This window comes from Hemitrygon akajei, chromosome 26 (assembly GCF_048418815.1).
Source record: "Hemitrygon akajei chromosome 26, sHemAka1.3, whole genome shotgun sequence".
In the NCBI taxonomy this organism is placed as follows: Eukaryota; Metazoa; Chordata; class Chondrichthyes; order Myliobatiformes; family Dasyatidae; genus Hemitrygon; species Hemitrygon akajei.
This window is the reverse complement of record NC_133149.1, coordinates 34,373,471-34,397,747: the sequence shown is the minus strand read 5'-3', so window position 1 is coordinate 34,397,747 and position 24,277 is coordinate 34,373,471. Positions and strand designations below refer to the sequence as shown.

The 24,277-nt window shown below is 45.4% G+C and overlaps 1 protein-coding gene across 1 annotated transcript in view; it reads left to right on the top strand.

Annotated features, from left to right (window-relative positions):
* The first annotated feature begins 10,838 nt into the window (after positions 1-10,838).
* The window catches only part of mpzl3 (myelin protein zero-like 3), a 33,522-nt gene continuing 20,083 nt past the window's right edge, over positions 10,839-24,277 (top strand). Inside the window, exons 1-2 of the mRNA XM_073029823.1 lie at positions 10,839-11,160; positions 12,362-12,519. Of these exons, the coding sequence (XP_072885924.1) occupies positions 11,073-11,160; positions 12,362-12,519 (246 nt within the window). The 5' untranslated portion in view covers positions 10,839-11,072. The remainder of the gene's footprint in view (positions 11,161-12,361; positions 12,520-24,277) is intronic.

The window sequence follows — 24,277 nt, the reverse complement described above, 5'->3', positions numbered from 1 at the left end:
GCCTCAAGATTCAGGGGAATAGATTTAGGACAGAGATGAAGAGAAACTGTTTTTCTCAAAGAGTGGTGAATCTGTGGAATTCTCTGCCCAATGAAGCAGTGGAGGCTACCTCAGTAAATATATTTAAGACAAGGTTGGATAGATTTTTGCATAGTAGGAGAATTAAGGGTTATAAGGAAAAGACAGGTAGGTGGAGGTGAGTCCATGGCCAGATCATCCATGATCTTATTCAATGGCGGAGCAGGCTCAACAGGCCAGATGGCCTACTCCTGTTCCTAGTTCTTATGTTCTTCTGCTATGTTGAAGTTGTATGATACATTGGTGTGGCATAATTTGGAGTATTGGGTCCAGTTTGGTCACCTACATACAGGAATGATATCAATAAGATTGTAAGATTACTGAGTACAGAGAAAATTTACAAGGATGTTGCTGGGACTGGAGGACCTGAGTTATAAGGAAAGATTGAAGAGGTTAGAACTTTACTCCCAGGAACATAGAAGATTGAGATGAGATTTGATAGAGGTTTCCTCCAAGTGCTCTGGTTTCCTCCCACATTCCAAAGACATAAAGTTAGGGTTAGTGAGTTATGGGCATGTTGGCAATGGAAGTGTGGCAACACTTGCGGGCTGCCCCCAGTGCAATCCTTGTTGATTTGATTTGACACAAACAACACATTTCACTGTATGTTTTGCTGTACATGTGACAAATAAATTTAATCTTTCATCTTTAAATCTCATTTGAGCAGCATTATTCCAATGTTCACTAAGCTCCTGGAGGCAGTTGTAGCTTGGGCATTTGATGTATATTTAGATGTGAATAAAGTGATCAGCCTCTTGAGCAAATGACACTCCAAAACCCCCAAAATCGGGCCTTTGGGCAGCTATGTAAGGATGAATGATTGATGGGAACTGTCAACATACCTAAAATTAACCTGCTGACTGATGGAGAAGTATAAGTCTAGACTTGTGGAGTAGAGAGTGTTGAATACCAGCCATTAACAAACTGTAAAATACATCATATAGACAGTAGACTTGGACAAGAATAATCCTGACAATGGAGTTCAAAGCGAGGATTAGCCTGACCTCAACTGTGAGAGCAATGCATGTATGTGCATGAGTCTGTACTGAAGATCTTATGAAGTCACAGGTGAGTACTGCCTTAGGCATAGATGTTAATCCTCTAAATCAGGGGTTCCCAACCTTTTTTTATGCCATAGACCAATACCATTCCTCCAAGAGGACCACAACCTTGTTGTTGGGTTTGGAGGCTTGCATGCCTCAATGATACAGACAGCTCTGTTGGCTGGAGTCAAGGCCTTATGCTTTGGCTCTTGGTAGGGTCACCCATGTCAACCTGTTCAAAGGGTAGAAGCCAGACTAATAGTGGTTCACCGGTCCTCCAGGTTCGGGGGTTCAGCTCAGGGCTAACAACCCTGACTGGACAAACAAAATTGTTATGGAAACAGTAATGAAGAATCCTTCTACATCTAAGTGCGATGGTATTCCTGAATCTCGACTCAGGACTTGCATGACTGACGACAGTGAAAACTGAGAGGAAGCTACTGACACAATGAAGGAAGCCCTGAACACCGCCAGAGATTGAGGACCTTTGTTGCTGCCCTAAATGCCAGAGGCGTAATGGGCAGTAAGTAAGTACCAATACCATTAAGCAAGGGGCCCATGGATCCCAGGTTGGGATCCTCTGCTCTAAACCGTGGATGACAGCATGGCTCTCAGTGAAACCTTGATAGATAAGGTATTGACCTTTCGTGTGCCTCCTGTGGTGTGATTACTGTGAGCAAGCTGTAGTGTCTTTTTTATACCTCTTATCATTCATGAAGTGAGTTGGCTATTGCATGCCAGCTTTGACCACAGCAGATGCAAACAAAAGCCAGGTTTCACTGTGACCTGTGAGCACATGCAGTGTAACAGTCTGACCATCAATGGTGATTTAATGTAACTGGCCCATTAGATTAGATTCGATTCAATTTTATTGTTGTTGTGCCGAGTACAGATACAAAGCCAATGAAATGCAGTTCGCATCTAACCAGAAATGCAAAGAATAGTGTTATTTACAAAATAACTGCAAATAAAAAGTAAGTGCTACAGCACACAAATATAAAAGTACTGAGACAGTACAATATGGGTGCAATACTGCTTAGCGCTGTGACGTGAGGTTCAGCAGGGTCACAGCCTCAGGGAAGAAGCTCTTCCTGTGCCTGCTGGTGTGGGAGTGGAGATTCCCGTAGCGTCTACTGGATGGGAGGAGAGTAAAAAGTCCATGGTTAGGGTGAGATGCATCCTTGATAATGCTTTTCGCTCTGCCCAAGCAGCGTTTATGGTAGATGTTCTCAATGGTGGGTAATTGAGTGCCGATAATCCGCTGGGCAGTTTTCACCACACGCTGGGGTGCTTTGAGATCCGATACGGGACAATGTCATACCACACTGAGATGCAGTTGGTGAGTATGCTCTCAATGGTACAGCAGTAAAGGTCCGTCAGTATCCTCGGACAGAGGTGAGCTGTCTTGATGCTCCGCAGGAAATAAAGGCACTGTTGTGCCTTTTTGATCAGGATGGAGGAGTTCAGGGACCAGGTGAGATCCTTGGAAATTTGGACACCAAGGAATTTGAAGTTTGATACACGCTCCACTACAGCTCCGTTGATGTAGATGGGGATATGAGTGTGACAGCTCTGTTGATGTAGATGGGGACATGAGTGTGGCTCCTAGCATGCCTGAAGTCCACAATGATCTCCTTGATCTTCTGGGTGTTAAGGGCCAGGTTGTTGTTGGCACACCACGTGGCCAGGTGCTGGACCTCGTCCCTGTAGGCCGTCTCGTCATCCCCTCTGATCAGGCCAACCACCATGGTGTTGTCTGCAAACCTGATTATGGAGTTAGAACCATGTACAGGAACACAGTCATAGGTGAAAAGGGAGTATAGAAGAGGGCTCAGCACACAGCCTTGAGGCACACCGGTGTTCAGGGTGAGAGTAGAGGAGGAGAGGTTGTCTAACTTAACAGATTGGGGTCTGTTAGTCAGAAAGTCCAAGGTCCAATTGCACAGGGATGAGCTGATACCAAGCTGGCGAAGTTTGGCGATCAGCTTGGAGGGGATCACAGTATTGAATGCCGAACTAAAGTCAATGAACAGCATTCTGACGTCAGAGTTGGGGCTGTCCAGGTGGGTCAGGGCAGACTGAAGTGCCATGGAGATGGCGTCCTCTGTTGACCTGTTGGTGCGATAGGCAAATTGATGGGGGTCCAGGGTAGTGGGCAGACAGGATTTCAGATGTGACAGAACCAGTCTCTCAAAGCACTTTGCAATGATGGGGGTGAGTGCAAATGGGCGGAAGTCATTCAGGCCCGTGGCAGTGGAATGCTTCAGCACTGGCACGATGGTGGCCAGGGACAGATTGAAAATGTCCGTGAAGACCCCGGCCAACTGCCCTGCACAGACTCTGAACACACGGCCAGGTATTCCATCTGGACCAGCTGCCTTCCGTACATTCACCCTGCTCAGGGTGGCGCACACATCGGAGGTGGAAAGTGAGAAAGGCAGTTCACCAGGTGGAAGATCCGCTTTGAGGGTGACCTCCTTGTTCTCTTAGTCAAAGCGAGCGTAGAAGTAATTGGGCTCATCAGGGAGGGAAGCAGAGCTGGAAGGGGGCACAGTACTAGGTGGTTTGAAGTCTGTAATGACCTGTATGCCATGCCACATGTGCTGGGGGTCCAAGGAGTTGAAATGCTCTGTTTGTATGTGTGTTTAGCCTGAGAGATTCCCCTCCTCAGGTATCATTCTTCAAGATTCAAGATTGTTTAATACAGTAATTGTTACTCCAGATCCAATGTAGCATATAAAAAACACACTAAGATAAAGAACACAATAAAAAAAAGCTATAAACACACAAGGTAGCTTATATACATAGATGGATTGTATGTACTGTAAATAAGGTGATGCTAGGTACAGGAGAGTCTCTACATAAGGCGACTGACAGGAAATGATAAAATAGTGGTGGTGAAGGATGTGGTGGGGTGAGTTGGTGGGTAAAGCTGTTGATTCGCCTTGCTGCTCAGGAAATGTAACTATTTTTGAGTCTGTAGCCATTAGTGAGACTTGGTTGCAGGAGAGGCAGGGTTGGCAGCTCAGTATTCCAGGGTTCCATTGTTTTGGACATGATAGCGTGGGAGTGATTAATTGGGGAGGGGTGTTGTTACTAGTCAGGGAAAATGTCACGGCAGTGCTCAGGCAGGACAGACTGGTGAACTCAGTGAGTGAGCCATTAAGGGTTGAACTGAGTAATAAGAAACGTATGACCACTTTAATGGAGCTGTATTACCGAACAGGATTTAAAGGAACAAATTTGTAGAGATATCGCTGGCTGTTGCAATAAACATAAGGTTGTTATAGTAGGTGATTTTTAACTTTCCACATGTTGACTTGGACTCCCACATTGTAAAAGGACTAGATGGGATAGTCCTATCCTAGATACGAAAGGATCCCCGAAGAAGATGGCAGTGTTTGTCATCGAAATGTCAGTTATAATTGATACCTTTACCCGGCTGGAAGCCCGAGAAGAGTTTATTCATCATATACACCGGGAAAGCACTGGATCCTTTTTAGATAGGATAGAGTTTGTCAAATGTGTTCAGGAAAGCTTCCTTAATCAGTACATAGAGGTCCCAACGAGAGAGTGTGCAATACTTGCAGGGGCGTATCTACAGAAAATAGCGCCCTTGGCAAGCACTGAAATTGCACCCTGTCCAAACATCTGACACCCATCTTTTAGATAACTCTACCATAATATCAGCTCAAAAATACAAGTCAAGCTTATTAATCTTTTATTTAACAAATTATGGCACTACATGAAAATTATAACTGCACCTTCCTTGCTTTCACTGGTGAAAATTGGTCTATGATGTGATCAAAGTCAGTTTTTTCAGTTTCTTCTCTTTCTACACTCAGCAGAGCAAGATCAGAGTCTGCCTTGACCCATGGAGGCTCTCAAATACGAAAGTATTAGTTTTAACTTGCTGAATGATCTCTGACAGCTGGCGATGGAAATTGTGATGGTTAGCATTATCTGAATAGCAATGCGAAGATTGGGGAAGACGCTTTCATCTCCATACTGAACAATAAATTCAAGGGGCTCTTCAGGTCTTGATATGTTCATGTTGACCCGCCTTGATAGCAACATTCTGCAATCCAAAGTTTCTTCATATAGCTGCTGTCCATCGACATCAGAGCTGTATAATTCGCCCAAATTTTCACACTTCTTCTTTAGGTTGTTACTGTCGGTGCCATAACACAGTCCCTCGACATCGAGAAGGAACCCAGACTTGGCGTCAGTGTTGTGCAAACAAGCAAACCTTTCCTCCATTTCTCTGTGAAGACGGTCGAGTGTTCCCTTCATGACTCTTTCCATTTCCTTAGCTGTTAATCCAGCATCTCTCAGGTTCTCATCAGCCATTCATTTATTTTGTCTCTGATGTCTTTCAACTTCAATATTCCATTCTTCACAAAGACCGACTCCTTCTTCGAGTGATTCACTGACCAACATTTCTCTTTCATCATAAAAATGATCTCGGAGGGCTTTCAAATCCAGGGCAGCATTGTGGAAGTTCATACTAGGATCCAGCAGCCTCTTTTGAATACAGTCAATGTGAATGAGTACTTTGTTCCAAAATCCTAGCAAAATCAGAAAATCGTAATTCAACATGTGGTTGTACAGCTGCCTTGCGTCACTTCTTGTTTCACTGGTCTCGTTTTCATTGTCTATCATGTCCTGAAGAACTTGAAGTATCTCCTCAAGGTACTTGTTGATGGGTTTCACTGCTGCTGTCCTTGCACTCCACCTGGTTTCAGACTCTGACTTAACAACCACAGGCAAGTCGCTTTTGAGTTTTTCCCAGCGCTGTGTTGAACAAGAGAAAAACACATAGAGAGCTTCGATGGTTCCAAAAAACAAGACCATCATTGTATCCTGCCTGGTTGCATGTACAGCCACCAAGTTGAGTGAGTGATTGTCGCAATTCACAAACACTGCCAGGTTGGTTTTCTCACTTATTCTTTGATGAACACCACTTCTGTGTCCAGCCATCACAGCAGCGTTGTCATAGCACTGTGACCGACAATCTTATAGCTTCATTTCGTCCTTCTCTAGCTGTTTCAAGATGTCTTCAACCAAGCTCTCAGCATCCTTCTGACTTATCTAGATAAAACCAAGGAAGGACTCTCCAACACAGACTGTTTTCCTCTCAAAATCAACTTCCACATACCTCACTACTTCTGACATCTGCTCACGGTGTGCCTGATCAGGAGTTGAGTTGAACATGAGACCATAGTACTTGGCTTTACAAATGCTTCTCAGTAAACTCTGGCAAACAGTGGATGCCATCATGTGGATGAATTCGTTCTGGACACCTGGTGCAAGATAAGACATGGATCCAGGATAATTTTCCAAATGAGTGAGGTGTTCTTTTATGACAGGGTCAAAGATGGCCAGTAGTTTCAGTAAGCCAAGGAAATTTCCCACATTGGAGTCATCCTGTGGGATGTCATCCTTAAGTGACTCCCTGTGTCCTCGCAAAGCCAGATTCTGAGTTGCAAGGAATTTTATGCAGTGAAGGATTCTCGTCAAGATATCATGCCACTTCCGCTTTTCCTTCTCAATCTGTGACTGAAATACCACGTCAATAACTCCTCTGTTTCCAGCTAAATTTCTTTCCATTTCTTTCCACTATGTGAAGCATTCCCGGTGATTCTTGGCATTTTCATGAACATTAATCCTTTCAGGTGCTTTCCACTGGTTGAATCCACTTTCCTGCTCCAATGAGGATTGATGGTCTGACCGGGAATAGAGAAGACAACAGATACAAAATGCAGACTTTTTAGAAAGGAAATAGACCAGCCATGAGTGAGCCACTTCCTCACCACGACCATTTCCCAATTTCCTCTTGAATCAAGTTTTGTTCATTGAGCGGTTATTTGTTGGTAGGAAAGGCCCCTCAATGTTCTGGAAATGCTTCAAACCCAGCAATATTATTTCTGTTCTCAATGTGTCAGGCAGAACTGCTTTTCCAGTATCCTTGTCGAACTTCAGAAGTCCAATGTCATGCTGTTCAATCACTTCTGGTATGACAGTTCGAGGCTCTTTGACACCATCCAGTTTACTAGGTTCAGTATCATCAGATTCAATCTCGTCGGGTAAAATCTCGTCAATAAACTCCACATCACCACCACCACCATCGTCTTCCCCTCCTGTCATGTCCACGTTCCCTGTGGCAGCCTCACTCTTAATCTCGTCATACTCGGATTTATCTGACTTGACTTTCTCACCGGCTTGTGACACATTTGTACTTGATCCACCTTCGGATTCCAACAAACTTGTAGCAGGTGCAGACAATTCCATTGGAACGTGTCAAACTACTTGTTCCGAGCTTTTCAAAGAAGGGCATGAAGAACTTGCCCAACTTCTTGGCTTCCTCTGCCTCCAACTTTCGTCTCTTCTGTCCTTCAGCTCCACTTTCCTTCTTCTTCGTGAAGAAACATTTCATGGTCTTCTTACACAATGCTCTGAAATAAGGCCATCCTAGTGCTTCTCACCCATGATAACCAAAGACAGATCATACATCTGAAGAAAATTCTTTTTTCACTAACCAAGGATGGCTTGTCTGACTTTAATAGAAACTGCTTAGTGGCGTCCCCCTTCAAGTGGTGCCCAGGGTAAGTGCCATACCTTCCATACCTTAGATACACCACTGGATACTTGATCTAGTAAGCAATGAGACAGGGCAAGTGACTGAAGTTTGTGTAGGGGAACATGTTGCATCTAGTGAGATAGTACCAAAGTAAATATTGAAAAAGATTGGTCTGATCTGCTGGTTGTGCTTCTAAATTGGAGAAAGGCCAATTTTGATGGTATCAGAAATGATCTAGTAAGTGTGGATTGGGACAGGCTGTTTTCTGGCAAAGGTGAACTTGGTAAGTGGGAGGCCTTCAAAAGTGAAATTTTGAGAGTACAAAGTCTATATGTGCCTGTCAGAATAAAAGGCAAGGGTAACAGGTTTAGGGAACCTTAGTTTTCAAGAGATATTGAGACCCCGGTTAAGAAAAAAAAGGAGGTCCATAGCAGGTATGGGCAGGTAGGAACAAATGATGTACTCAAGGAGTATAAGAAATCAGGAGATCTTTTAGATCTTCTTTGTTCCACTTTTTAGAGCAACCTCATGTCTTCTTTTAGATGAGGTTGCTCTAACAGACAAGGTGAAGGAGAATCTTAAGGGCTTCTGTAGATATGTTCAGAGCAAAAGGACTGCAAGGGACAAAATTGGTCCTCTGGAAGATCAGAATGGTAATCTATGCGTGGAGCCAAAAGAGATAGGAGAGATGGTAAATGGATTTTTTGCATCTGTATTTACTCAGGAGTCTAAGGGTATAGACCCTACACAGAGTCTATAGGAGTGAGGCAAAGTAGCAGCGAGGTCATTGACCCTATAAGGATTACAGGGAAGATGTTTGCTGTCTTGAGGCAAATTAGGGTGGATAAATCTCAGACCCTGTGGGAGCCAAGTGCAGAAATTTTTTGCTTGAGACCTTGCAGAGATATTTAAGTCATCCTCAGCAACAGATGAGGTATCAGATGATTGGAGAATAGCCGATGTTGTTCCACTTTTTAAAAAGGAATAAACCAGGAAATTATAGGCCTGACATCAGCAGTGGGAAGGTTATTGGAATGTATTCTGAGGGACCGGATATATGAATATTTCAATAGACATGGACTGATTAGGGATAATCAGCATGGCTTTGTGTAGGGTAGGTCATCTCTAACCGATTTTATAGAGTTTTTCTAGGAAGTTGTCAGGAAAATTGATGAAGGCAAGGCAGTGGATTTTGCCTACATGGACTTCAGCAAGGCATTTGGCAAGGTCCCGCATGAGTGGCTGGTCAAGAAGGTTCAGTCGCTTGACATTCAAGATGAGGTAGTAAATTGGATTAGATACTGACTTTGCAGGAGAAGCAAGAGGGTGGTAGTAGATAGTTGCATCTCTGACTGGAGGCCTGTGACTACTGGAGTGCCACGGGGATTGGTGCTGGGTCCATTGTTTGTCATCTGTATCAACAATTTGGATGATAATATGGTTAACTGGATCAGCAAATTTGTGAATGATACCAAGCTTGGGGGTGTAGTAGATGGTGAGGAAGACTATCAAAGCTTACAGTGGGATCTGGACCAGCTGGAAAAATAGGCTGAAAAATGGCAGATGGAATTTAATGCAGACAAGTGCAAGATTTTGCACTTTGGGTGGACCAGCCAGGGTAGGTCTTACACAGTGAGCGGTACGGCACTAAGGAATGTGCTAGAACAGAAGGATACGTGACTCCCTTGTCCATCCGTCCATCTCCGCTGATCTCCCTCCTGGCACTTACCCTTGCAAGTGGAACAAGTGCTACACCTGCCCCTACACCTCCTCCCTTACCACCATTCAGGGCCCCAAATAGTCTCTCCAGGTGAGGCAACACCACCTGTGAATCTGTTGGGGTCATATACTGTGTTCGTGCTCCTGGTGTGGCCTCTTGTATATCGGTGAAACCTGACGTAGATTGGGAGACCGCTTCACTGAGCATCTACACTTTATCTGCCAGAACAAACGGGATCTCCCAATGGCCAATCATTTTAATTCCACTTCCCATTCCGATTCCGATATGTCCATCCATGGCCTCCTCCACTGCTGGGATAAGTCCACACTTAGGTTGGAGGAACAACACCTTATATTCCATTTGGGTAGCCTTCAACCTGATGGCATGAACATAGATTTCTCAAACTTCCGGTAATACTTCCCCACCCTCTTGTCCCTCTCTCATATTACCTCCTTGCTCTCTGGTGCTCCTCCCCCTCTTCTTCTTTCTCCCATGGCCTTCTGTCTTTTTCATCAATCAACTTCCTAGTTCTTTGATTCGTTTCTCCCCCTCCAAGTTTCACATATCCATGGCGTTTCTCTCTCTCTCTCCTCCCCCCCCCCCCACCTTTCAAAACTACTCCTCAGCTTTTTTTCTCCAGTCCTGCCGAAGGGTTTCAGCTCAAAACGTCATCTGTACCTTTTTCCATAGATGCTGCCTGGCCTGCTGAGTTCCTGCAGCATTTTGTGTGTGTTGCTTGGATTTTCAGCATCTGCAGATTTTCTCTTGTTTGAGGAAGGATATACTGGCTTTGGAAGTGCTGCAGTTTGATTCCATAGATGAGGTGATTAGACTATGAGGAGAGATTGAGTCGCCTGGGACTGTACTCACTGGAATTCAGAAGAATGAGAGGAGTTCTTATAGAAACATATAAAATTATGAAAGAGGTAGGTAAGATAGAGGCAGGAAAGTTGTTTCCACTGGTAGGTGAGACTAGAACTAGGGGACATAGCCTCAAGATTCAGGGGAATAGATTTAGGACAGAGATGAGGAGAAACTGTTTTTCTCAAAGAGTGGTGAATCTGTGGAATTCTCTGCCCAATGAAGCAGTGGAGGCTACCCCAGTAAATATATTTAAGACAAGGTTGGATAGATTTTACATAGTAGGGGAATTAAGGGTTATGGGGAAAAGACAGGTAGGTGGAGATGAGTCGTGATCTTATTGAATGGTGGGGCAGGCTCAATGGGCCAGGTGGCCGACTCCTGCTCCTATTTCTTATGTTTCTTACGTTGAATCGTATTGCTGTTCGTGCAAGAGGAAAGTGCCTTCCTGCCTAGATTGGGAAAGGGGTCAGAACGAAGGATGCCTGCTGCCTGGGGCAAAGGAGAGCAGTGCTGGCCAAGGTGTCTCTATCTACCGGGTGACTGCGGTATTTAGTGGCACCTTTAGGCAGTGAAGAGGGAAGAGATGTCACTGCGTGATCGTGAGCTGCTCATGGGGTATGGCGGGGAGGGAAGGGTCTGATCAGTGAGGCGACTCGCTTGTGGGGTAGACAGTGTCGAGACGGTGCGAGCAGTGACTGCACCTGAGTCTCCTCCCTCCTTCACCTGGGACACGCGTTTCCTGCCTCTGCTTCCGCTGTCACCTGAAGTCGCTTCGATCGGGGTCGGAATGAGCCTGAGATTTTGGAATCTGGATCCTGATCGGAGCCCACACTGGATCCCTGCCCTTCTGCTCTTCCCCGTGTTGCTACTTCCAGGTGAGTCCGGGGCGCCTGAGCGGCCCGGGACCCAGAGAAAAACTTGAAGCAAACTTCCCCGGAGTGAGGAATGTGCCCATTCGCCACAGTTTTGCTGCGATTTCGGGAACCTTTTCGCCTCATTTCCGGGGTTGTTTTCGTTTTAAACATCCCGATTCAGTCCCAAGACACAGACCTGAAACGTTCGTCACCCTCCAAGCCCTACCTCCTCGCCCCCCCAGCACCTCTCTTCCACCTCGGCCCAGCACTAGTCTCTTCTTCGGATACAAATCCCCCCCCCCCCCCCCAGCTCGAGATATCCTCCTCGACATCAGTCCAACTTCCTCCTCAACTTCTTTCTCAACCCCCCCTCCTCCTACCAACCCTCCTTCTTGCCATTAGCTTCTCATTTCCCCGTTTATCCCTTCCTGTTGCCCATGTCCGCCCCTCACCACTCCCCCCCCCACCGTTCTCCCTTCCCCATTCATCCTCTCTCCAGGCCTAGCCCCATCATATATATTCTCTTTGCCCCATCTATCCTTCCCATCCCCACTTCCTTGGCAACTTTGAAACTAGCTTGTTTTCTCTCTCTCTCCCAGTTCTGTCAGAGTCTTTGACTTGAAACCTTGACCCCATTTCCCTCTCCACAGATGCTACCTGGCTGCTGAGTGTTTTGCATTTTCTCTTTTATAATTTAAACTGCCAGAACAATAACCTTGCTCCTGAACTTGAACTGTTGTATGCCATTGAATGTCAAGGATTTGCATAATCACAGTTTAAATAATTTCAGTTTGCATCACAAACAGGAGAAAATCTGAAGATGCTGGAAATCCAAGCAACACACACAAAATGGTGGAGGCACTCAGCAGGCCAGGCAGCATCTATTGGATAAGAGTACAGTCAACATTTTGGGTCAAGGCCCTTCGGCAGGACTGTACCCACCTGGCTTCACCTATCACCTTTCAGCCAGCCTCTTTCCCCTCCCTCCCCCTCTTTTTTATTCTGGCATCTTCCCCCTTCCTTCTCAGTCCTGCTGAAGGGTCTCGGCCCGAATCATCGACTGTACTCTTTTGCTCAGATGTTGCCTGGCCTGCTGAGTTCCTCCAGCATTTTGTGTGTGTCAGTCAGTTTACATCATGTTAGGTTAATATAGATACAAAACTATATTGCACTAGTTAAGTCTTTTCCCTTGGTGTTGACTGCTGTGTCCTTTGCAAAACAGGTGCTGCTTCTATCGAAGTTATTTTACCATCAAAGGTCAGAGGCTTCATTGGAGAGGACATAGAACTGAGTTGTAAATTCAAGTCGTCTTCTCCCATCACACAGCGTCTGACGGTGAATTGGTCTTTCCGACCAGCAAGTGGTGGATCAAAGCATGGTGTGAGTATCAGTGATAGTGTTGGTAGCAATGGTACCTATTTTGAGAAACTATTTCATAGAATTGATGTACAGTGACAATGTTTGTTCCTAATGGGTTTGATTGTACTTTCTTGCTCAATTTAAAGATTTTTGAAAAGCTATATAGGCAATCACTTTCTTCCAACAAGAAATATGGTGAGTGTTTCAATATAGTGTAAGTTATTTGCAACAAGTCTTCTTGGCAATTTTTCATTGTTACATTCTAATGTGGGCTAATGGAAATCTGGAACTTTTTCATGAAAACTGCGATGAATCAATTAAAAATCTCGAAAGAGTATTGAGATTCGAAGAGTCCATAGAGTGCAGAATCAGATGCTTTGGCCCACAGTCCATGCTGGCCTCGAGTACATATCCACACCAACTGTTTTTCCAGCACTCAGCCCAAGGCTTTCGTTGCTTTGATAATTGAAGTGCTTGTCCAAATATTTCTTAAATATGAGAATACCCACTTCCACTACCCCCTCAGGCAATATGCTCCAGAATTTAATGACCTTTAAGAAAATATTTCCTCAGGTCCTCTCCACACCCTTTGTGCTTGCCAGGGTCTTACCATCTATTCTGATGCAGTGCATCACATTTTTCAAATTTACAATTTGAGTGTGTGTGTATATATATATATACGTAATGGTTCAATTAAGTAAGTAGTGCAAAAACAGAAATAAAAAAAAGTAGTGAGGTAGTGTTCATGGGTTCAATGTCCATTTAGAAATCAGAGGGGAGGAAGCAGTTTCTGAATCATTGAGTGTGTGCTTTCAGCACTACTCTCATCAACAGACTCGGTCATCTCATTGAAAAATCATTCAGGTAGGAACTTCCCTTAATAAAGCCATGTAGCCTATTTTTGATTAGCCCCGATCCTCCAAGTGCAGATTAATTCCGTTCCTCAGAATTTTCTCCAATAATTTCCCTCCTACCAATAAGAAATGTGGAACAAAGGTAGATTAGAAGAGTCCAGGAATAAATCGCCCAAAGAACTGCTTGAAATGTCAAACAAAATCATATATCTGAATATTTCTGTTTCCCTGGAAGAACCATATTTCTCTGGTAAAATGGTATCATAATGCAGTGAAAAACAAAAAGGGCTTTTGGTCAGTTGTACAGTACCTATTGATGTCTTTCTAAAGTTAACCCTTTAGCCATCCTATACTCTTTCCCTATATCTGTGCAATTTTTTAAACTTTAAATTATTTATCCAATTCTAAATTCATTTTTTAGAGTTTATTTCTACATCTCTGTCAGATTCAAGCTGTCCCTAGGTTACGGAAATCTCTTCATATCAATAAAATTTTATCTATTAAACTGAAAAGTCTGATGTACATGCGAATGTTCATTGCTACAAATGGTAGAACTGGTTTCCTCTTTCTCTCAACAAAGGAGATGTCTTCCTTTTTTAAAGAAAGGGGCTTCCCTTCGTCCACTATCAACTCTGCCCTCCATCGCATCTCCCATATTTCACGCACCTCTGCCCTCATCCCATCCCCCCGCCAGCCCACCAGGGATAGAGTCCCCCTGGTCCTCACCTATCACCCTACCAGCCTACAGATCCAACGTATAATCCTCCGTAACTTCCGCCACCTCCTACGGGATCCCACCACCAGCCACATCTTCCCCTCCCCCCCCCCACTCTCGGCTTTCCGTAGGGATCGCTCCCTATGCGACTCCCTTGTCCATTCATCCCCCCCCATCCCTCCCCACCGACCTCCCTCCAGGCACTTATCCCTGCAAACGGAAGAAGTGCTACACCTGCCCCCACACTTCTTCGCTCACCACCATCCTAGGCCCCAGACAGTCCTTTCAGGTGAGGCACCACTTCACCTGCGAGTCAACTGGGGTGATATACTATATCCGGTGCTCCCGATGTGGCCATTTATATATTGGGGAGACCCGCCGCAGACTGGGAGACCGTTTCGCCAAACACCGGCGCTCAGTCCTCCAGCAGTGGCGGGATCTCCCTGTGGCCACACACTTCAATTCCACAGACCACTCCCACTCCGACATGTCTGTCCATGGCCTCCTCTACCGTCAAGATGAGGCCACACACAGGTCAATGGAGCAATACCTTATCTCCTGCCTAGGTAGCCTCCTACCTGCTGGCATGAACATTCAACTCACAGACCTCCGTTGATACCCCTGCCCCCCCCCCTCACTTACCCCATCCCTATCTATAATTTTAGTCTGGTTCTCTTTCTCTCTCTTTTCCCCCCTCACTATAATCTCCCCCCAGCCCTACCTTTCTTTCTCTTTTATTTCCCATAATTCTCCACCTTCCCCCCCCTAGCCCATTTCCCTTCAGCTTATCACTTCCCAGCTCTCTACTTCATCCCTCCCCCCCACTTCTTATCCCCTCTCGACCATCCCATGTTACTTTACTCCTGATGAAGGGTTTCGGCCCGAAATGTCGCCACTACCTCCTCCCATAGATGCTGTCTGGCCTGCTGAGTTCTGCCAGCATTTTGTGTTTTTATTCTTTCTTATCATTCTTATTTGCTCTTGATGCCAGTCATCACCATTACTTTGAGTAATTTTTATTTGCATTTTCAACCTGTGGATGAAATCAGCTTGTGGACGTTTGTAAAAATGGAACTTGCTGGTTACCTGAGGACAGCAGGATTCTGTTCCGTCTTAACCGGGATAGTTCACAAGTTGGAATCGCGGCCACAGAGTTCACACATGGCAGAAGATGCCTGCTGCTCTACAGCAGGCAAATCCATCCTTTTGGTCTCCTGAATGATCAATCATCTGTATAGTCTGTATATAATTCAGGCTTTCATAAGCTGGGGAGGACCTGTAGTACATTACAGATCGAAACTCAGTATGTAAGAAAAGTTTGCCTTCTCACTATCTCTGGCCCATTTGCCAATCACAGATCTGTGCTTTGGAAATTGGTCCACTAGGCAATGGAAGAGGTGTATGTATAATTACTGTACCAAACCCACTTGTGTTTAATATTTGATTTCCCATGCTTGCTTGAGGTAGAGGATTGCTCCTGCTGCCATTCTGGTAAATGCATCTGCACCCTCTCTTAATTGTTGGCATTCCTCCTGTAGTTTGGCGTCTTAAATTTAGCAAGACTGCAGCTGGGTCCTGAGCAACTGGTGAGTCTCAGGAATTCAATGTTGCAATTTATTAGATTATTTCAGGCACATTATGACGTAAACAGTTGGACTGGACTGGAACCAGTGACTCATTGTTCTGCTTTTTGAGTATTTGTAAAACTGAAATGGAAAAGTTAACAAAAAATATAATTCAGAGGTGCCATTACAACAGGAACTTGCTTTCTACAACCATAACAATCATGTAATTGAGCTTGAACTGTCCTGAAAGATGAGCTCACATCAATTATGCTGCCCTAAATTATGCTGTGAGTTTAATTGCAGCTGATAGTTAAACATATTATGGGGTTTAATTAAAAAGTACGATCTCAGCAACTTTGCTTAGTCCTGTACCTGGGTGCCTGTCTTCTCTAAAGTCTGATTACCAGCTTTGATACATGTCTTCCTCCCGGGATCAGGCAACCTTTGACACATAATGTGAATTTGAATCTTCCCATAATGGTGAAGAGAAGGTTGAAGAAGCTTCCCTGGCTGTGATTGAATCTGCTGGAGATATGAAAATAGGAGACCTTAACAGAACTGACTGATCTGATGAAAACAGTGAAGGGTCCCAGACAGAAATGTTAACCAAATGGTAGCATTTTCAGCTGATCTGATAGAGTCATACACAGAATCAGACCCTTTGGCCCATCTAGTCCATGCTGAACTGTTATTCTGCCTAGTCCCATTGACTCTCACCTGGACCATAACCCTCCATCCCCCTCCAATCCATGTATTTATCTAAATTTCTCTTAATCTCTAGGTTCTCTAATGCCCTACCATTCTACATTGCTTTCTTCCTTTAAAAAGCTCTTTACAAATGCTCCTTGGCCAAGCTTTTGGTCATCAGTGCTAACATCTGTTTGTATTCTTTGCTTGAAATATGTTCTTATTGATATCAGTCTTAAACACATAGTAGATTTTCCAAATGTTTGGTGTTTGTCCTGATAATGTTCCACAACACACTATTATTCCATTGTTTTTTTCATACTGGTACGATAAATTTTTGAGTGAACTCAGTGAGATTAACGGGAATGGATAAAGATAAACAAGTACTCTCGAACCCGACTGTGGCCATGGATTTTACACATGTTCCTGACCCCCCCGGTATTCCAGACCCCAACACCCACTCCAGCTGCAGAACTGCTTGCACTTATTTCAGGTTCTGGGCTATTGAGCTAGTCAGATGCTAGACCGCCACGGTTTTCAAACAACTGGATGCCGGATTATTGGAGTTTACTGTAAGTGCCAATGATCAATCATTTCTGTTAGTTCCTTTTGAAAATTTCCATCAGTAAAGTGTTTGCAGAACAAGCATGATGACTTCAGAATCAGTGCTGAACAGTTGTGGGACGCAGGGAAAGGAAGAGGGGTGAGCGACATCTGAGAGTGCACAGCCCTTGAGTAATTGCTGAGGGAATGGGGCACTGCACTGTTGGAGGGGCAGCTGTAAACAAGGACTGCATTGTTGACAGAGAACTATCATTGCAGGTACAATACTGAAGGATTGCCACCTTGTCGTGGTGGAGAGGCTTGTGAGTTCCTGAGATCCCGAGAGTATTGTCAAGAGTTTAGCCATTTGGCACTGGTAGGGTCACCCATGGGGGTAAGGTCAACAGGGAGGTCCCATACAAGGAGCGATCCATTCAAGACCTCAACAGTGGAGATGGCAGAAGGTGATGACACTTCACAAAGGCAGTGAAGTTGGTGGAAGATTGTAGGAGTGAAGGCTCACTAGTCATCTTGCATTCCATGTCACTGGATCCTGACCCCAATCTGTCAAGGATAGACAATAGACAATAGGTGCAGAAGTAGACCATTCGGCCCTTCGAGCCTGCACCGCCATTCTGAGATCATGGCTGATCATCTACTATCAATACCCGGTTCCTGCCTTGTCCCCATATCCCTTGAATCCCCTATCCATAAGATACCTATCTAGCTCCTTCTTGAAAGCATCCAGAGAATTGGCCTCCACTGCCTTCTGAGGCAGTGCATTCCACACCCCCACAACTCTCTGGGAGAAGAAGTTTTTCCTTAACCGTATGGTGGCTGCCCATGCATCAGCCTCCCCACTTTAAACAAGGTCACACACAGGCATCCTTCATTAAGGGAATCCATCCTAACATCCCAGATTAAGACCCGTGGCGCCCCTCTCACATGAGGACCCACCAATAAAAAAAACCCTTAGGAGAACGTCACCCTTGAGTCGAGTGATCGCACTACTACTGAAGATCTGCACAGTTGTGAGGGGCAACATTGAGAGGGTGCTTTTTTATGACTGAGGAATGGCACAAATTAAGTGCTCTAAAGTTAATGGGATAATATTGGCTGAGTACTGTGCAGAGGAGCAGTTCTAACAGAGCACCATTCCTTTGGCAGTGTCACGTTTTAAGCAAAACTATACCTGCCCCTTAAACATCACTATTTTCACAAGCAGTGGGGATTTTTAACTTAATTTCATTTTTATTGAGATACAACATGGAGTAGGCCCTTCTGGCCCTTCAAATCGCACTGCCCAGCAACCACCCAATTTAATCCTAGCTTAATTGTGGGACAATTTACAATGACCAATTAACCTACCAACCAGACTGTGGACAGTGGGAGGAAACCGGAGCACCCGGAGGAAATCTGCGCAGTCACAGGGAGAAAGTACAAACTCCTTACAGACAGCAGCGGAAGGTGAACCCTGGTTGCTGGTACTGTAAGGTGTTGTGCTAACCACTACACTACTGTGCCACCCCCCGCCCCCACCAGGAATTCTGGCATCTTGGTTGATCATCATCACTCAGCTATGACAGTCATCTGATCTTCAGTGAATTTAAGATTATTATTTTAATCATTATTAATTAACTAGTCTTGGAGGTATATGGTAATTCTTAAAAATTTGTAAATAGCACAGAATTTTGACATCCTTCATAAAAAATAATGACATTTACAATGTAGTGTTGTGATCTACGGGGCATAGTGATATTATAAAGAGGCTGGTGGATGGGCAGGCACGTGGCTGTTGAAGTTCAGTGCAGGTGACTTGGAATGAACTGCCTGCAGATGTAGTGGGGGCAGCTTCCAATGTGGCTTTTGAGAGGGAATAGGTAAGTAAATGGCGAAGGAAGATTTGCAAAGCTGCAGTTAAGAGAGTAGAGGAGGGGGCAGGAAAACCAGGGAGAGACCTTGTATGAACACAGTGGGCCAAGAGGCCTCATTCTGTGTCATAACTATTCTGTAGCTCCATGATTTTATGTATGTGGGATGTTTTTAAGTTTGAAGTGGTTTCCTGTATTTCAATGATAAATTAGTTCATTGGCTGTGAAGCACTTCAGCACATTCTGGAGTCCTGTTAGGCACTACGTAAATGCAAATTCTTTCTTAATAACATTCATTCCCTGCTGTCTTCTGCATCTACTCCACTGCATACTTTTCTCTGTCACCGGCTAACTATGGCACTTTGAGTGAAGTTATATCTTTTGATGTTCTTTGTTAGTATTTGTTTAATTGCTGTTCATTCTGTGTAATCGGCTTCTTCCTTCCTGAAGCCAATTGCTGTATCTACATGTTGATGGCGGGCTTTATCAGAAGACATCGTCAGACTGACCCAGCCCAGCCGGTCCCATACCAGGAGATGTGAACCTCATACTTACCCAGTCTGATCATGCACAGACTGACGTCATTGTTGGCTTGTTTTGGACTGTGTTGAATGAGGTTTCTTTCATTTATTTCTTATCTCAACAAATGCTTCTGCTTCATGTGATAGATAATTGTATGATAGCCGTGGATTGGGGAGGGCAAGTGTGGAGCTGGTGGACTTGGAATGCAGTCCAAACCCCAGACTTCGCACACAACATGGGTTTCATCTCTGGCTTGAATCTGAGGCCTACTGACAGAGAGAGGAGTAATTGTGTAATTCCAGTATTGGGCCTTCAACATTTCCCCCTTTCATGCCTTTGGGAGTTCACTGCTCCTTCAACAAAGTCCCTCCAAAATCTCAGCATTCCTGCCAGTGGCCCTTTGCTGTGGGAAGGGAAGTCTGTAGGGAGCACAGGGCTGTGTTAGCCTTCTGATAGTCCTATCCCATGGAAAATGCTATACTTCCTGGCCACCAACCGTCAGGCTATCACCCACACCCTCCTCCCACTGGTTCCCTCTCCCAACACTCCCATCTGCCCTCTCCACCTCCAACTCTCCATGCTCCACCTTCCTTTCCTGTTCTCTTCAGACCATTATAGACTCCACCTATCAGCTCCCAGATCCTGGTATTCCCGCTTGCTTCTCCCCTGTCTGGCTGTCACCCCTGAATCCACCCTCTTCTCCACCACTCCCATCTTCCCTCCCCACCGTTCTCCATCTCCCATATTCTGGCACTATTCCAACTTTCCTTTTCCCCATCTGGCTCTCACCCCTCCTGACGTGGGTACACCTCCCCCCTGCAACACTCCCGTCTGCCCTCTCCCCCTATTGTAACTGCCCGGTGCAGAGCTCCCTGGGGCAATGTCAGATGACTCTGTCCTGAAATAGTATGCTCACTCCCCGCTGTGTCAGTCCAATGTCCTGTCAGACCTCCCAGCTTCTGTCGCTGTTTGTACTCTCCTCTCCCCCATCTGCCGAGCAACCCTCCTCACTTGGATCCACCGACCGCTTTCTACCTCTCGCTCCATCCCTTCCCCTGATACTGACTATCCCTCTTCCATCTTTCAGTCGAGGTGACGGAACGTCGACTGTCCGTCTCCTTCCGCAGACGCTGCCTGACCCGCTGGGTCAGTCCGGCGTCCTGTGTGTACCCCTGTGCTGCACTCAGATGACAGCCCCGTTCCTCAGCACCACCACTCTGGTGTCCCTGTGCTCCCTCAAACAGCACTGGTAACCCTCTATATCTGCTCGGAACAGCGGTTAAGTGAGGCTCCGAAATCTGCTTGTGAACTCCAGTCCATTGGTAAACTTCAAAGCTGACAGAGAGGATTTACAATCCTATCGCAATCAAAACCTACTTGAGTTGAGGAGCTGTAAACCACTTGATTTTACAGCCTGAGTGTTTTATAACCACTTCAGTTTAACAAGGACCTGGATTGTTGAAGGATTGCCTCCCTGCCTGTCAAATAGCTCCTGTTCAGTACACGAGGAACAAAGAATGGGGAGATCTTCTGTTGCAGGGGCAAACTAGGCAAAAGGTCAGGGGCTATCTTCCTGGGGTGGGCTTTAGTGTTTGTTTTCAGGTTTGGTGTCTCAGTGGCTCCCCCAGTGGACAGGTACACTTCTATAAAGGACGCTACGATAAAGTACACAGCCGATGGCTGCTTGCTGCAGGGGATCCTGCAGGACACTGGTCTCAATCAGTGTGTGGTTGTTCTGGATGAGGCCCATGAGATGAGCCTCAGCAATGTTAAGTAATACTTCAGAATTCTCATGAAGTCTGTCTGGCCAAGGATTGAAGGAGGTGGCCTGAACTGGGGTTGGAGGCCTGTCTCGATGTGCAGGTGGGTGGGAGTGGGGCTTCTTTTGCTGTTGTTGTTTGTGCCTGTGTTGTCCTGTGTACACGGTGGGCCTGCTATGTGTGGCAACACTTGTGGGCAGCCCCCAGCACGTGTGGATTACTCTTGACGTGATACGTACCATTAACATCTGCCCATCTGCACTGTTATCTCCATCAGTTGCTCTGAAAGCAATCGGAACAGCAACTGAAATATTTCCATGGGAAAATTCAATACTGAATACTCAAAGGCTCTACAGAAATAACTCCTTTCAGACAGCACCTCAACAATAACTTGATAGGCCCCAGTCAACTGCAACACAGTGTGGCCACTGCATCTGCACTCCCTGAAGTTACCCAGTGAAAAGACACATGTCTGTTGATGAGAATAAGCAGGAACTCAGGAGCGACAACAAAACTCTGATAAACTAGCACCATCGGGACTGTGATGTCAGATTGGCAGATTTTCCTGACCCTTGGATGTTATTCCCACTGTGGACTATTTTTAATTCACTATTTTTTTAGATATTACACAATGAATTTAAAGAACTTTGATAAACAGGGTCCTGTGAACTTAAAGGGAGTGCAGGAAATGGGGCCCCAGTAAGTGTAAAGGAGGATGGAAAATAGAACCCAGTGGGTCAGATCCTGAACTATTAGGATTTCTGAATAGTAGGATGCTGGATTATTGGAGTTTTAATAAACTCAAGGGTTTATTAAATTGGAAATTCCACCACATCGTAGGAGAAAAAGCATCTCTACAGATTCCTGGAGTCCAAGGCCCAACAGAAAACCTATGATCTAAAGAACAATTGGTGGGTGGGAGGAGAACAGGAGATTTAGTAACTGCCTGGTAACCATGCACTGCAGATTCTTCAAAGCCCGATCACCCAGAGGCTTGTTCTGGGAGCAAGAGAGGAGATGAACTATGAAGGACAGCCAGCCAGCCAATGAAAGAACACCTTATTAGTCCCCATGCCTCTCTCTCTTTGAGACCACCTTCTATCTGCATACAGTCAGAGGCTAAAGAGCAAAGCTCCAGACACTAGGACAACAAAGAGGTGGTCACGGGAGGCAGAAGAGTGGCCATGAGTTGGTGGACTGGGCCACGTTCAGGGACTCATCTGTGGGCCTGAATAAATACACCATGGTAGTCATGGATTTTATTAAAACAGTTGTAGACGAGTGTGTCCCCACAAAATTGTATAGAGTCTTCCCCAATCAGAGGCTCTGGATGAGCCATGAGAACTGCAATCTGCTGAGGGCCAGATCAGAGGCATTCAAGTCTGGTGGACCAAGAGAGTTACAAGAGGTCCAGGTATGATCTCCGGAAAGCCATCTCACAGGCAAAGTGGAAATTTCGGACCAAACTTAAGTCAATGAGGGATGTTTGACAGTTGTGGCAGGGCTTGAATATTATCACGTCTTATAAAGTTAAATCAAGCGACATAGACAACAACAGGGCTTCACTTCCAGGTGAGCTCAGTGACTTCTCTGCTCACTTTGACCATCAAAACGTGGAGGAACTCCTACAGCCCCCGTTGATTCTATGATTTCAGTCTCTGAGGCCAACGTGAGAGCAGCCTTCAGGAGGATGAACCCGTGGAAAACATCCAACCCAGACAGGGTACCTGGCCAAGTACTAAAGACCTGTGCTGATCAACTTGCTGGAGTGTTCACTGACATTTTTAACCTGTCACTTTGGCAGTCTGGGATACCCACCTGCTCCACATACTCCGGTGCCTAAGAAGAACGAGGTAACCTGCCTCAATGACTATTGTCCGGTAGTGCTTACATCCACAGTGATGAAGTGTTTTATAGACAATAGACAATAGGTGCAGAAGTAGACCATTCGGCCCTTCGAGCCTGTACCGCCATTCTGAGATCATGGCTGATCATCTACTATCAATACCCGGTTCCTGCCTTGTCCCCATATCCCTTGATTCCCCTATCCATAAGATACCTATCTAGCTCCTTCTTGAAAGCATCCAGAGAATTGGCCTCCACTGCCTTCTGAGGCAGTGCATTCCACACCCCCACAACTCTCTGGGAGAAGAAGTTTTTCCTTAACTCTGTCCTAAATGACCTACTCTTTATTCTTAAACCATGCCCTCTGGTACTGGACTCTCCCAACATCTGGAACATATTTCCTGCCTCTATCTTGTCCAATCCCTTAATAATCTTATATGTTGCAATCAGATCCCCTCTCAATCTCCTTAATTCCAGCGTGTACAATTCCAGTCTCTCTAACCTCTCTGCGTAAGGCAGTCCTGACATCCCAGGAATTAATCTTGTGAATCTACGCTGCACTTCCTCTACAGCCAGGATGTCCTTCCTTAACCCTGGAGACCAAAACTGTACACAATACTCCAGGTGTGGTCTCACCAGGGCCCCGTACAAATGCAAAAGGATTTCCTTGCTCTTGTACTCAATTCCCTTTGTAATAAAGGCCAACATTCCATTAGCCTTCTTCACTGCCTGCTGCACTTGCTCATTCACCTTCAGTGACTGATGAACAAGGACTCCTAGATCTCTTTGTATTTCTCCCTTACCTAACTCTACACCGTTCAGATAATAATCTGCCTTCCTGTTCTTACTCCCAAAGTGGATAACCTCACACTTATTCACATTAAACGTCATCTGCCAAGTATCTGCCCACTCACCTAGCCTATCCAAGTCACCCTGAATTCTCCTAACATCCTCATCACATGTCACACTGCCACCCAGCTTAGTATCATCAGCAAACTTGCTGATGTTATTCTCAATGCCTTCATCTCGTAAACAGCTGTGGTCCCAATACCGAGCCCTTTGGCACCTCACTAGTCACCACCTGCCATTCCGAGAAACACCCATTCACCGCTACCCTTTGCTTTCTATCTGCCAACCAGTTTTCTATCCATGTCAATATCTTCCCTCCAATGCCATGAGCTCTGATTTTACCCACCAATCTCCTATGTGGGACCTTATCAAATGCCTTCTGAAAATCGAGGTACACTACATCCACTGGATCTCCCTTGTCTAACTTCCTGGTTACATCCTCGAAAAACTCCAATAGATTAGTCAAGCATGATTTGCCCTTGATAAATCCATGCTGGCTCGGCCCAATCCTATCACTGCTATCTAGATATGCCACTATTTCATCTTTAATAATGGACTCTAGCATCTT